This window comes from Ascidia mentula, chromosome 4 (genome assembly GCF_947561715.1).
Source record: "Ascidia mentula chromosome 4, kaAscMent1.1, whole genome shotgun sequence".
NCBI lineage: Eukaryota > Metazoa > Chordata > Ascidiacea > Phlebobranchia > Ascidiidae > Ascidia > Ascidia mentula.
In genome coordinates, this window is record NC_138569.1 from 8,646,684 (window position 1) to 8,661,158 (window position 14,475).

Consider the following 14,475-nt stretch of genomic DNA (forward strand, 5'->3'; position numbering starts at 1 on the left):
GGTTGAGTCGGTATGAACGGTTGCGCGCTGTCTCAATACCGACTCTCTGCAACTACACGACCAAACGCAAAAAAAACGAAACAGAGAGGACCGTTTCACGTTGATCAATACAAATAATTTATGAGTTATATCGACCAGCCGCCAAATACACAAATGTTCGAAGCAAGACTGGCCCATTTTGAGGCAATTTAAACTGGTTGCCTCCACAGCTCTACAAACATGTCGAAAATGAAATTTCCTACCAAAAATATGACGCTTTTAAAAACCTGTCTTTGAATTGGTGCTACGTTTTACATTCTCAGTCGAAAATTTTGATAACCTGTCTGTTACAGTGTTCCAATTTATGTTGAATGTGCACTAAATTTGACATACTGCATTTCTGCTCCGTTGATTTTAGGCTATTGCTCTTGGATTTGTGGTTATCATTAGGGAGAAAGGCATACCCAGTATGTTGTTTTACCACTCTCATGTCTAATGTATGTTGTACTGCTCTTGTGCTTAAATTGAAACATATTGGGTTAGCTTATTTATTGTCACTAGTCAGGATCATAAAAAGTCTATGCATAGTGTCCTGAACTATGTATGTTACAAGAAAAAAATGTTGTTATTACAAAGCGATGTCGGTTTGCACAAAATTAGTTAATAAATCATACAAGTTGCTTCCGAAATCACACAGAATGTGATTGTTGTGAAATTTTTCACACAGATTCAGATCAGAACACAACAATATTATGCATGAAACAAAGGGACAGTTCTTATAACTCTGGACCTACATAAAGGACACTCTTTAGGAACTGGTAAAGCTTCAAGACAATCCACGCAAATACAAATATGTCCACAGTCCAGTATGACACATTCTCTTGGGTTGGTCAGGCAAACGACGCACGGACCTTGACTCTCAGAAGGTGAATTTTCGCGATTCAAATGACCGGACAACACAGTTCGTTGATTTCTAACCATTTCCAACTCTTCAGCATGTCTCTTTTCCTCCATTATGGCTGAATATCTTTTATATAACGTTCTAGCAAGGAAGTACAAAGCGGTAAAAGATGCTGCGCCCATGAGGACAGCAAGCAACTTCCAGATGGTTGCCTTGGACCGCATTTTCGACACAATTTCACCTTTGGTAAGTTTACTTATTATGTATTCTCCATACTTTGATTTAGGAGGTTGAATTTTCAGTATGCCATCCTCGTAAACAACTTCACCAATGGCACAAATCTTTGTCCCCAGTCTAAGCATTCTCTCTGTGTTTGTGTAACCCTTCAGACGATCTCCTTTGACAAACCCAAAGAAGCTTTCCATAGTTGAAGCCTGCGAAGGAGTAAATTCTTCATGTACAACTTCAGCACACTCTTCAAACCAAGCAGACTGCAATGGATCGACAATGCGCACACATGGACTGTTTATTGAAATACTTTGGATATCAAATGGAATGTTGTTTGATATTGCAGTTAACTCATTGTCCTCATTCTGCCAAACATGTGTGTATTTCCCCCAAACTTCTTTATGTTCAGTTGTTGTTCTTTTCCAATACACACCTAAAGCATTTGGATTAGCTTGACCATGCAGTGGTTCTGCAGTAGTCGATACATGGCCATTAACTGCAACATAGGGCAATGATGAATAGGGCGCTTCTTTTACGATGGTAACTAAGTCAGAGTTAACATCAAATAAAGGTGCATCTTCAACTGTTTTAGCCTTGGAATCATATTTTCTGTGTACATAGTAGAGAATTGCAGAAAGAGAAGTTCCTACAGCAAAGGCTGAAGCTTCCAACAAAGCCTTTTCATCCAACAAACCAAAAAGTGTTTGTAACAAGTTCATAGTTTCCAATGCATTATATCAACTAGAAAGAAATTCCCTTTTTTATGTGTATTAATAGTCATTGAGTGCAAATTGATTCTTTAGCATATAATAGAAAAACCAAAGCTAGAGCAGTACAGTGTTTGAAATGTTTGCCTGGTCCATGCTTACCAGCAGACTTATATGTGGCCTTTTACTATCCTACGTCTTTACAATAATCAATGAATAAACAGTACAACGCTTGTGCAAAAAGAATTTAGGACATCTTTATATATTACCCCAACCCGAACTAAAAACTAGTGCAGTTTTTATGTTATTAGTACTGCAACCTTAGGGTTTTATTGGTGTCACCGCCGTTTTCATTTTTTTTTATGTGCGCAGTAGACTATTGTCATTCTGGCAGAATCCAAAATTATTGTTTCGCAAAATGCGTTCCGCATCAATGATCAGCACTGCACAAGAAGGTTTAACTTGTACAAAGGAGTTTATTGTTGGTATATATCATACCAGTAAGCATTATTTTGCAAAATATTTCACTTCTTAATCATTTCGTACCAATACCTCTGTAGAAGTCCCAAATTTATATTCGAAATAACCTGAAATACGGATCTTTTTGCTCATTTTTGCATTGCCGGTGACGTCACTTTCAATCAAGTGCCGAACCACTTTCCGCTTCATAGGATTTTATTTAAATCTCAGTATCTGTCAAGGATGGAGTGCAGAATAGCGTGAAAGTAATAATAATCGGTAGAGATCCCACGTATTCCATCAGAATGACCTGAAACACCAGTGTTTTTGCGCTTTTTTGCATTGCCGGTGACGTCACTTTCAATCAAGTGCCGAACCACTTTCCGCTTCATAGGATTTTATTTGAATCTCAGTATCTGTCAAGGATGGAGTGCAGAATAGCGTGAAAGTAATAAAAATCGGTAGAGATCCCACGTATTCCATCAGAATGACCTGAAACACCAGTGTTTTTGCGCTTTTTTGCATTGCCGGTGACGTCACTTTCAATCAAGTGCCAAACCACTTTCCGCTTCATAGGATTTTTTTTAAATCTCAGTATCTGTCAAGGAAAGAGTGAAGAATAGCGTGAAAGTAATAAAAATCGGTAGAGATCCCACGTATTCCATCAGAATGACCTAAAACACGTGTGTTTTTGCGCTTTTTTGCATTGCTGGTGACGTCACAAACCACTTTCCGCTTCATAGGATTTTATTTAAATCTCAGTATCTGTCAAGGATGGAGTGAAGAATAGCGTGAAAGTAATAAAAATCGGTAGAGATCCCACGTATTCCATCAGAATGACCTGAAACACGGGTGATTTTTTTTCGCTTTTTTGCATTGCCGGTTACGTCACTTTCAATCAAGTGCCAAACCACTTTCCGCTTCATAGGATTTTTTTTAAATCTCAGTATCTGTCAAGGATAAAGTACAGAATAGCGTGAAAGTAATAAAAATCGGGAGAGATCCCACGTTTTCCATCAGAATGACTTCAAACCAGGGCTTTTTCACTTTTTTGCAATTTTTTATGAGGCCCAACGCTCCACCAGATGAGTTGTACATGATCGCAACGATTAGAGAAGTTAGATTTTGGCCTATGCAGTTTTCGTGCACAAATTGCCTGACAAAATTTGCATTTACGATATCCACCATTGTAATCAAACAACACAGAAATGTTTACATTGCATGCTATAAATACCATAGCTGCCAAATGAGGGTTTTCTCATTGTGACGATCCTGTCTCGTTATGCGATAGCCTTTGAGGTGCTTAATATTATCCGATTGGGAGTTTGTATTGACGAATGGTAGTGGCGAAATCGTCGGATTCTAACCTTATTTCCATACCGACATTAACATCCTTTGCAACACTTCTTGATTAAATATACCAATTGCCCATGCTGGTTGACTTGATTCGATATTGTGCATGTTTAATTTCGGTTTACGTCGCTTTATAAAGTATGTTGATACACATACCAAACGCGTTTGTTAGTCTTTTCATAAACACGCCTAACCCTTGCGAATATGTACATGTAACCATTTATGTTGACTTCCTTTTAATCCGAAGGTTGCTTAGATTTATGTTTCGCCTTGTAAAGGGCGTCATCAGTTTCCGTGGAATGCAAAACACATATAAGCAATGTGATAAACATTTGAAACATAGGTCCAGCAAGTATCAAACCTTTTACTCAGCACTATAGATACGGTAATCGATCGACAGCCTGCCAGGGTAGCTTGGTTCCATCATCCAGTAAGGTTTGAACAAATGATTTTTTCTCTCGTTTATTTTCCTTTTTGTATTGCGAATGTGCATGGTCGCCATTAGGCCTATTATTAGCATTGCGCACACCTTTATCGTCAATTTTGCGTGTAAAACGTACTGTGAACATACAATATTTTTCAAACATTTTTTTTTACATATTGAAGTACATCCCAATATCAGGGTTAAGTACTTTGTAGCGTCATTCGATTTAAATTGCGATCGTGTGATGCAAACCGCCTTTGACATATGGGTGAAAATGTACCCGCAATCGCGTTGATAAGAATTTGCATTGACACTCACCAAGCCGCATGTGGGACAATGTCAGAACTGGAAGCTGCATTGATAAAAAATTTGTCATCGCATTCCATCGTTAGGGGAGTTTGTTTGTGACAGGGATACTTCACCCTACGTAATGGGCTGGGGCTTTCTTACCCAAATTTTATTTACGAGCCCAGCACTGTCTTTCTCTCACAATATCGCATATCACGATACTACATGTTTATACGGTAACGCTTTTCGCCCTTTCTGACCGTTCTATTTGATTCTAAATATATTCCATTTTATTTTATGCTATTTAGTTACATTTCATCAATAAACAATTATACCCAACTGCCTGCATCTTAGCCAAGTGCACTGGTAAACGACAATTCAAAGGCAATTAGCCACCATTATCATCGTGACAAGTTGCAACTTCACATTCAAACCCTAAACGTATATTATGTTGTTTTGGACATACTGTTGGTCAGGCTTTAAATAACGAGCACGTTCGTTATGTTGTTTGGGACATCGGTGTCATAATTCGCCATATTGTACGCGTACCTTAGATAACGTGCGTGTGTCGTAATAATGAACGTGCGCGATATCTAAAGCCTGGCCAACAGTGTCAAATTCCGAATAAGAGCGACATCATGTGGAATAATAAGGCACGCGCGCGTTAGTAAGCAACACGTTCGATATTAGTGTACATGTACCTTAACAGGATATATTTCATGGCCAACCGCGTCATAAGTCAAACTGATGTACGCGTACCTAGTTAACGAACATGCAACTTATTAAGGTGCTTGTAACTTAGTAACATGTTAAGTTGGCCGACAGTGTCATAATCTTAGGTAAAATTACTTGTACTATCGTCGTATATTTTCATTTCAAACAACAAATAGTTAGCTTTAAGTCAAAGCTTATGGGAGTCGATATGCCCTTGTTTTCTGCATTTACTTTGCAAATATCACTCATGTATCCATCTTGTGGATATCTGTGGTTCGCACCGTTTACTTTGATGTCTCGCAACCCCAAAGAGAACCTAAAACGTGAGGTTTTACTGCAATCAACTCTGCTTTTTGGCAAGCTTAACACGATTAAATTGCGACGTAAAGATGCAAACTTTGTAAAATTATTGTGTGGCATTGCAAGCGCTGTAAAATTCTTTTGAATATTAGCAGCCCATGCGCATTAAAACAAAGTATGTACATGTTTACTATAACTTAAAATCAAAATAATTTGTAAAGGCATATGCGTACGTAAAAGTACAAGGTTAGCTGAGAATACAGCGCAATTTCGCTGTTCAAATGTTTAATTCTGGAAAAAGAGGACAAATTTGACAAAGGATAAATATTTGAAAAATATTTCCGGTACTTACAAATTTGTGCGGGGCCATGGTATATTTGGGCCTGTGATGAAACACTTAGACTTTTAAGCAGTTGCGATAACATTTGAGGATTTGACATAGATCTGACGCTACCTGCCACTAGATGGATACATGAGTGATATTTGCAAAGGTGAAAGCAGAAAACAAGAGCATATCGACGCCCATAAGCTGATGACAGTACATGTAATTTTACATAGGATTATGACACTATCGGCCAACTTAACATGCGCGCACGTTAATTAGTTACGTTAATAAGTTGCATGTTCGTTAATTAAGTACGCGTACATGAGTTTGACTTACACGGTTGGCCATGAAATGTATCCTGTTAAGGTGCATGTACAGTAATAGCGAACGTTTCCGACTCATGAAAATTTCAGCAATCTTTGATCCTGTTACCAGTTGGTACTAACCACAGATGATGCAGAAATGTTCATGAACTCAATTGTCAAAGATGTGGCAGTTATTAAAACTCCTGATAATCTAAAACTGTCCGAATAAACGTGCGCAATGTTTTTTCTTTAATTGTGCCTGTTTACCCAATTTGTTTCTTAGATTTAGTGGCCACCATGAAAATTGTGTTTCTTATATGTTTGTGTAACAAGCAAAGATCACTTTCACCTGTGATACATCAACATCATGCACAAATTTACCATTTTTTAAGAGTAAATATCATTTCATTTGAAAATGTTAAATCAAAATATTTATTTTAACAAGCATTACCTTTACGGTCATTTATATTCACTACAAAAAGAAGGAAAAAGAATTGGACGCATATTGCACAATAAAACGTTCTTTGCAAGTTCATAAGTGTGACACATTGTGATTAGAAGGGAAAATGTATGAGATTGTGTGAAAAAACGAGTGTGCCACTCCATTAGATTTTGCGACGACATAAATTCTGGACAAATATAGAGATTTAAAAAAATCCTATGAAGCGGAAAGTGGTTTGGCACTTGATTGAATGATACGTCACCGGCAATGCAAAAAAGCGCAAAAACAATGGTGTTTCAGGTCATTCTGATGGAATACGTGGGATCTCTACCGATTTTTATTACTTTCACGCTATTCCGCACTCCATCCTTGACAGATACTGAGATTTAAATAAAATCCTATGAAGCGGAAAGTGGTTTGGCACTTGATTGAAAGTGACGTCACCGGCAATGCAAAAAGCGCAAAAACACTGGTGTTTTAGGTCATTCTGATGGAATACGTGGGATCTCTACCGATTTTTATTACTTTCACGCTATTCTGCACTCCATTCTTGACAGATACTGAGATTTAAATAAAATCCTATGAAGCGGAAAGTGGTTTGGCACTTGATTGAAAGTGACGTCACCGGCAATGCAAAAAAGCGCAAAAACAATGGTGTTTCAGGTCATTCTGATGGAATACGTGGGATCTCTACCGATTTTTATTACTTTCACGCTATTCCGCACTCCATCCTTGACAGATACTGAGATTTAAATAAAATCCTATGAAGCGGAAAGTGGTTTGGCACTTGATTGAAAGTGACGTCACCGGCAATGCAAAAAGCGCAAAAACACACGTGTTTTAGGTCATTCTGATGGAATACGTGGGATCTCTACCGATTTTTATTACTTTCACGCTATTCTGCACTCTATCTTTGACAGATACTGAGATTTTAAAAAAATCCTATGAAGCGGAAAGTGGTTTGGCACTTGATTGAAAGTGACGTCACCGGAAAGGCAAAAAAGCGCAAAAACACTGGTGTTTCAGGTCATTCTGATGGAATACGTAAGATCTCTACCGATTTTTATTACTTTCACGCTATTCTTCACTCTATCCTTGACAGATACTGAGATTTAAATAAAATCCTATGAAGCGGAAAGTGGTTTGGCACTTGATTGAATGATACGTCACCGGCAATGCAAAAAAGCGCAAAAACAATGGTGTTTCAGGTCATTCTGATGGAATACGTGGGATCTCTACCTATTTTTATTACTTTCACGCTATTCCGCACTCCATCCTTGACAGATACTGAGATTTAAATAAAATCCTATGAAGCGGAAAGTGGTTTGGCACTTGATTGAATGTGACGTCACCGGCAATGCAAAAAAGCGCAAAAACAATGGTGTTTCAGGTCATTCTGATGGAATACGTGGGATCTCTACCTATTTTTATTACTTTCACGCTATTCCGCACTCCATCCTTGACAGATACTGAGATTTTAAAAAAATCCTATGAAGCGGAAAGTGGTTTGGCATTTGATTGAAAGTGACGTCACCGGCAATGCAAAAAAGCGAAAAAAAATCACCCGTGTTTCAGGTAATTCTGATGGAATACGTGGGATCTCTACCGATTTTTATTACTTTCACGCTATTCTTCACTCTATTCTTGACAGATACTGAGATTTAAATAAAATCCTATGAAGCGGAAAGTGGTTTGGCACTTGATTGAAAGTGACGTCACCGGCAATGCAAAAAAGCGCAAAAACACTGGTGTTTCAGGTCATTCTGATGGAATACGTGGGATCTCTACCGATTTTTATTACTTTCACGCTATTTCGCACTCCATCCTTGACAGATACGGAGATTTAAATAAAATCCAATGAAGCGGAAAGTGGTTTGGCATTTGATTGAAAGTGACGTCACCGGCAATGCAAAAAGCGCAAAAACACACGTGTTTGAGGTCATTCTGATGGAATACGTGGGATCTCTACCGATTTTTATTACTTTCACGCTATTCTGCACTCCATCCTTGACAGATACTGAGATTTTAATAAAATCCTATGAAGCGGAAAGTGGTTTGGCACTTGATTGAAAGTGACGTCACCGGCAATGCAAAAAAGCGAAAAAAAATCACCCGTGTTTCAGGTAATTCTGATGGAATACGTGTGATCTCTACCGATTTTTATTACTTTCACGCTATTCTGCACTCTATCTTTGACAGATACTGAGATTTTAAAAAAATCCTATGGAGCGGAAAGTGGTTTGGCACTTGATTGAAAGTGACGTCACCGGTAAGGCAAAAAAGCGCAAAAACACTGGTGTTTCAGGTCATTCTGATGGAATACGTGGGATCTCTACCGATTTTTATTACTTTCACGCTATTCTGGACTCTATCCTTGACAGATACTGAGATTTAAATAAAATTTTATGAAGCGGAAAGTGGTTCGGCATTTGATTGAAAGTGACGTCACCGGCAATGCAAAAATGAGCAAAAAGATCCGTATTTCAGGTTATTTTGAATATAAACTTGGGACTTCTACAGAGGTATTGGTACGAAATGATTAAGAAGTGAAATATTTTGCAAAATAATGCTTACTGGTATGATATATACCAACAATAAACTCTTTTGTACAAGTTAAACCTTCTTGTGCAATGCTGCTCATTGATGCGGAACGCATTTTGCGAAACAATAATTTTGGATTCTGCCAGAATGACAGTAGTAGAGTACACTATGGTGAAACGGTCTAAAAAATCACCTGAGAGAATAAGTTTTTAAGTTAGCTAATAATGGAATCGGTCAGTTGTGAAGTGGTCGCAACTTCTGAGAAAAGACCTCAAAATGACTCAAATGGTGATGCACCCTTGGTAAAAAAAGTCATTTGGATGTTTTTTTATGTATTGGCAAACAGAAGGTGTGCTTAATTAAATAAATTTTAGAATAAAAAGCAAAAGAATGATGGAAATATATCAAATGATGAACATCCAACAACCCTGGTACCCAAATTGTGCAGGTTAATGTATAGGCTTGGCTGGGCCACCGGAACAGGAGGTGGAATATCTGTTCGAGACGGAGAGTAAGACTTCCATAACCTGAATTGAATCAATCACTTGTATTAATTTGCTTTTTATTTGTCAGAATTGCTTTTCAAAAGTTTTTTTTATATCCGGGGTCAACAAGTTAAATGCTATTCTTGCCATATATGTTGTTTCCATCCCCTGACCTTTTTATGTACAATTTAGTTAAATACCTCACCTAAAATTACATTGTGGGTCAAAGTCATCCCACATGCCATTTTTAGACCAATTGCGTGCCCAATTTTTTACCACTATCTCTGCTTTATATGGACTAAATACATCTAAATCATGAGACCGTGTTTATTGAACTTTCTCAAACTGTGGTTTAAGTATTCCATTTTGACACATGCTCTACTGAACGAGCTTTAGGAGCTTACACAGTTTTAAATGGATAAACATATTCAAGTTACACTTAGCAAAGTCACGCCACAGTATAAGCATTCACCAATAAAAAAAAACAGTTTAAACTATTGTTTCATGTTATATATAACTGCTTTACTAGTGATATTTACATGGCGCCATCCGGTGTACAAAAAGAAATGATCCTGCCTGAAGATGTGTTTCTATGCAATAAGGTTGGAGAAGTGGTACAAAGTCCTACAAGGAAGTTCAAACTTACAGAGTGTGCTCCTTTGTTTATGAATGCTTTCACAATGAGAGGAGCAGGTATTTCATGATGTTTTTATGTGTAGGTAAATTTAAAAAAAAAACGTTTGTGAGGGGTTTTGTGTTTGGATGCAAACGGCATACAACAGAAAATGTTTCACTTGCTTTTTGAAAGTGCAAAAGTTATCCTTTTATTAGGTGCCGTTCTTCACAGTCACAGCAAGTTTGCCAGCCTCGTTTCTTTAATCTACAAAGGTAAAGAGTTTAGGATAACCTGCCAGGAAATGATGAAGGGAATCAAAAAAGGATCAAGCTCTACACCTTTTAAGTTTGTTGTTTTCCCAATTAAAGCTATTTGTTTTATGACTAAGTCAGATAAAATGCATGTTTTTTTGTGAAAGATTATGTACATGATTTTATCCATCAATCAAGTTGCATGTTAGGTATAATGACATGTTGGTGGTACCGATCGTTGAAAATGTCTGCCATGAGCGTGAATTAACAAGAAGAATGAGGAGGGCAATGGAGTTGTATCCTGAATCGAATGCAGTCATTGTTCGTCGTCATGGTGTTTATATTTGGGGCAATACATGGCAATCAGCAAAAACCCAGTAAGTTAATTGACTTTTAGATGTCTTCATTATTGTGATCGGATTATTTAAATCTGCTATAAACCATTTTTTTGGTAAATATTTCAGTATTGCATTAGCATTTGTCAGTTAAGCTTTGTTGGGTGTCATGTAAAAAATAAACTGTTGCATATTTCAACAATTTCAAATACTTTTTTTTTAACCGCTACAAAAAAAGTAAAATGTTTATTTTTGTTCTAGAGCTGAATGTTACCATTACCTGTTTGAACTTGCCATTGAAATGAAAAAGCTTGGTTTAAATCCGGAACAAAAAGTTGAAGATGAAGGTGGCATAACTGATGAAGACTGACACTAGTTAAAATACAACACTTCGCAAGACACAAACCAACCGCATATTGCACGATAAATTTGATGTGGTTCAGCTGTTTATTTCAACTACTTGTCAAGCAAATATGCTGATATTGACGATCCACAAGGAAAGAATTGCTGCATAGCAAAACCTGTTGTGTAAATTGAAGAGACTATTGCTCATGTACTGGACTGGACACTGAAGCTGTTTTTGCTTGACATAATATAGGATAGATGTTACAACTTTCAAACTATTGATAATTAGTTTTATACAGGGACAAGTGTAACTTTTCTTGATTGTGTCACTTGTTGATCATGTTTTCGTTCCACTGCCTTTATGCAATCAATAATTATCTTTTCTTAAAATATTTAAAGATATTGTGGTGTTGCAGTAAGGTTTAGCTGAATGCATGTGTGATGTTATGTTGGTAGTTTTGTTAATTTTAATTATTTCTTATCTTGCACTGATCAAAATCCACTCACTCCAAAAAACAAGTCAACTGAAGTTTGGACTTAAAAAGGTGAAGAAAAATGTAGAATACTTGAAAAAAACAATGTGATGTTGTGTTACATTTTGTAACACACTGTGAAAAGCACAGTCTTTATGCATATTTACTTCAATTTCAGAATTACAGTGTGCTGTTGGTTGTAAGCCATCCAGATGATGAATGTATGTTTTTCTCTCCAACAATTCTATATTTGACACAAAGGGGAATCAAGGTTTTTGTTCTTTGTCTATCTTCAGGTATTGTGTAAAGTGCAATCACAAGTGTATTTTACGACAACAACAACAAAATTTTTTTTGTAAAAATAAGAGTTAATTATTTGGGAAGTTGTGATAGAAAAATAATAACATGATTTATTTTGTTTTTAAAAATCAAAACCAAAAATATCTTCTTTAGGTGATTATTACGGTGATGGCAAGAAGCGTGTGCGCGAATTATTAAACAGTTGTGATCAACTGGGTGTGCCACATGATCGTGTGTTTTGCTCAAACACTTTCAAAGACAATCCCAAGCTTGTCTGGGAGAGTTCTGCAGTGGCAGAACACATTAGTGAACATCTGGTGAAAACTGAAGCAAGCACAGTTATCAGTTTTGATGATGGTGGTGTTAGCGGACACATAAACCATGTGTCTGCCTACAAAGGAGTAAGGTAGGTCATCCTTGGATTTTTTTACCTTTTTGTTGCAGAACTAGCTCAGCTTTCAATGAACACATATTATTGCCAATTAAAACTTAAAATGATGATTATTTAGTAGATGCATGCCAAAAGTTAATACTGGTATTTTTTGCCAACAGACATCTGGTTAAAAGCGAATCGGGAAAGTTGAAAATTCATGCTTTTTGTCTTGAATCAGTGCTACTTCCAAGAAAATATATACAGGTTTGCACAAGTCTACTTGTCTACACATAATTTATCGATCAGCTACAAATGTTGTTTGTTTTACAAGGTTGTTGATATATTTACTTCCCTGCTGTGCAGTCGGTTGTACGGTGACGTAACTTTGGTGGTTTCCTCCCCTGCTGATTACCATCAAGCTTACAAATCAATGTTGCAACACAAATCCCAGTTGGCCTGGTTTCGAAAACTCTTCGTTATATTTTCAAGGTATGTTTGCTAATTAATAGGGTAATGTGATTTGTGATGTATAGTGTTTCCATATAACATGTAGCATACAACTGGGATGTGTTGGCATGCCAACTGCCTGTTTTTCACATTCTAGTAATTTTAACAGACACCACAATAGGAAAAATGGAGCTGTTTTACTTGTCACAGGTACATGTTTATGAACACACTGAAAAAGATTACATGATGCAAAGTTTTCTTTGCCGTCGTAAACTGTGGAAACATCGCTGGTCCCTCATCGCGATTGTCCTCGCATGCATTCTGTTCTGGATTCGATCCTCTGGACTTCGCATCCAAGCTGCCATTGTCAGCAATGTTCAATTTGCAAAACGGTTCAAGTCTATCAGCCGCTTTGTACAATTTGATTACCAATATGTGGACACAAAAGGACTCCACTTCATACACCATATCCCTGGCCATGCAACTAAAAACTTAACGGTCAACGAGGTTACGCTGTGCGTGTCTTTAGGCCTTGAACAACTGGATGTACTTTCGCGTTTGGCTGCAGTGTGGGGCTGTCCCTTGTCGGCTGCTGTTTATGCAGATGAGATCGAATATGGGACGATCCTGAAAGTTTTTCTGGCTTGTCATGTGAACATCTTGAAGCACGTCACTTTGCACGTTGTGCGCCCTCTGGCGGATGCTGACCTCAAGCACGGGGCGCTTTCCGAGGTAGCGAAAAGACTGGCTGCTGCCCCTTACCACAGTGACGATATTTGCGCTCAGTTCAAAAACGCAGTGAAAATGCACAGGACAAGTCTGTATCCCGTGAACCTGTTACGTAATGTTGCTATTGACGACGCTGGCCGTCGATTTGTGCTGAATTCTGACGTCACGCTGTTGCCAAGTAAGGGGGCTTGCACCCAAATTAATCGATTCCTAGAGGCACGGTATAGTCGCTACAGCGTTTTAGATGGTCCGTCGAAAACGGCGTTTGTCCTGCCAACATATGAGCTGACAAAGCAAATCGACTTCAATTCTGACTCTCTATCCAAATTACACTTATTGAACCTTGTTTATAAAGGCTATGCGCGCCCTTGTGTGAACGAAGTATGTCCCGAATGCCACAAAAACACGGATTACAAGCGCTGGGAAGATCTTGAAGCGTCCGAGTCGCCGTATCCAGTACAGTGGTCTCATCCGTACGAACCCTACTTCGTGGCCATGAAAATTGCTTTGCCGAGATTTGATGAACGATTTCTCCGCATTGGAAACGACAGACTTAGTCAAGCTTGTGAACTTCACGTTACGGGATGGACATTCCGTGTGTTGAGCGACACTTTTATGTTGGACGCTGACTTCCAGCCATCTTTGCAGGGAGACGCCCACCAGATGGCGCTAGACGCCGACGTGTACACCGAGTTTGTGCGCTACATGACTAAAAAATACCCGAAAACCAATCGCACTTGTAAAATCCCGCCTAAATTTACTATTTGAAAACAGGAAGTTATTCCGACAAACGTTATTGTCACAGATTTGTCGGGCATTTATCATGAATACCTCGCACATTTTACGAAAGATCTTCCTTACTGTGAAATCATGTCGATATTTTTCTGCTACTGTTTTTAAGTCAATTTCAAGAATAAAACACGTGCGTGGCAACAATCACCTGGGTTTTAGTGCCGCTTGTCTGGTCAATTTCACTTGAATAAACACCGGTGGCGTCAAAACTTAAAATAGCAACTTATTTTTCCGGTTGATTGTAGTAACGAGCTATGATTAAAGTGACGACTGCTAGATTAGTCAGAAATCCAATATTTTCTCACTAAATATCTGGGGTTCAACGGACAAAAAATGCCAAATCTAATGAGCCCTATCTCAATA

General features: G+C 38.0%; 3 protein-coding genes across 4 annotated transcripts; 2 read left to right on the top strand and 1 right to left on the bottom strand.

Moving 5' to 3' along the window:
• Positions 1–528: 528 nt before the first annotated feature.
• LOC145899541 (mitochondrial ubiquitin ligase activator of nfkb 1-like) lies at positions 529–2,083 on the bottom strand. The gene has a single exon (XM_082988383.1). It carries the CDS (start codon positions 1,825–1,827, stop codon positions 730–732), a length of 1,098 nt encoding a protein of 365 aa, XP_082844509.1. The 5' UTR covers positions 1,828–2,083; the 3' UTR covers positions 529–729.
• Positions 2,084–9,136: 7,053 nt separating this feature from the next.
• On the top strand, positions 9,137–11,398 carry LOC145899806 (methylthioribulose-1-phosphate dehydratase-like). Its single transcript, XM_082988719.1, has 6 exons — positions 9,137–9,268; positions 9,341–9,477; positions 9,981–10,144; positions 10,283–10,412; positions 10,528–10,695; positions 10,915–11,398. The coding sequence occupies exons 1-6, from the start codon at positions 9,191–9,193 to the stop codon at positions 11,021–11,023; spliced, it is 786 nt and encodes a 261-aa protein (XP_082844845.1). The 5' UTR covers positions 9,137–9,190; the 3' UTR covers positions 11,024–11,398.
• Positions 11,399–11,402: 4 nt separating this feature from the next.
• On the top strand, positions 11,403–14,259 carry LOC145899805 (N-acetylglucosaminyl-phosphatidylinositol de-N-acetylase-like). Of its 2 annotated transcripts, XM_082988718.1 has the most exons (6): positions 11,403–11,543; positions 11,650–11,767; positions 11,925–12,177; positions 12,324–12,408; positions 12,476–12,633; positions 12,802–12,973. In XM_082988718.1, the coding sequence occupies exons 1-6, from the start codon at positions 11,433–11,435 to the stop codon at positions 12,836–12,838; spliced, it is 762 nt and encodes a 253-aa protein (XP_082844844.1). In that variant the 5' UTR covers positions 11,403–11,432; the 3' UTR covers positions 12,839–12,973. The 2 variants fall into 2 exon arrangements, with proteins under 2 accessions (XP_082844844.1, XP_082844843.1); XM_082988717.1 differs by lacking the exons at positions 11,403–11,543; positions 11,650–11,767; positions 11,925–12,177; positions 12,324–12,408 and having other exon boundaries at positions 12,498–12,633; positions 12,802–14,259.
• Positions 14,260–14,475: the final 216 nt, after the last annotated feature.

Coding starts and splice junctions, on each gene's coding strand:
- LOC145899541 (XM_082988383.1), bottom strand. CDS start 1,827: ATGAACTTGTTACAAACACTTTTTGGTTTGTTGGATGAAAAGGCTTTG.
- LOC145899806 (XM_082988719.1), top strand. CDS start 9,191: ATGGAATCGGTCAGTTGTGAAGTGGTCGCAACTTCTGAGAAAAGACCT. Junction 10,413..10,527: donor TCAAGCTCTACACCTTTTAA/GTTTGTTGTTTT, acceptor GTTGCATGTTAG/GTATAATGACATGTTGGTGG. Junction 10,696..10,914: donor TGGCAATCAGCAAAAACCCA/GTAAGTTAATTG, acceptor TTTTTGTTCTAG/AGCTGAATGTTACCATTACC.
- LOC145899805 (XM_082988717.1), top strand. CDS start 12,835: ATGATGCAAAGTTTTCTTTGCCGTCGTAAACTGTGGAAACATCGCTGG.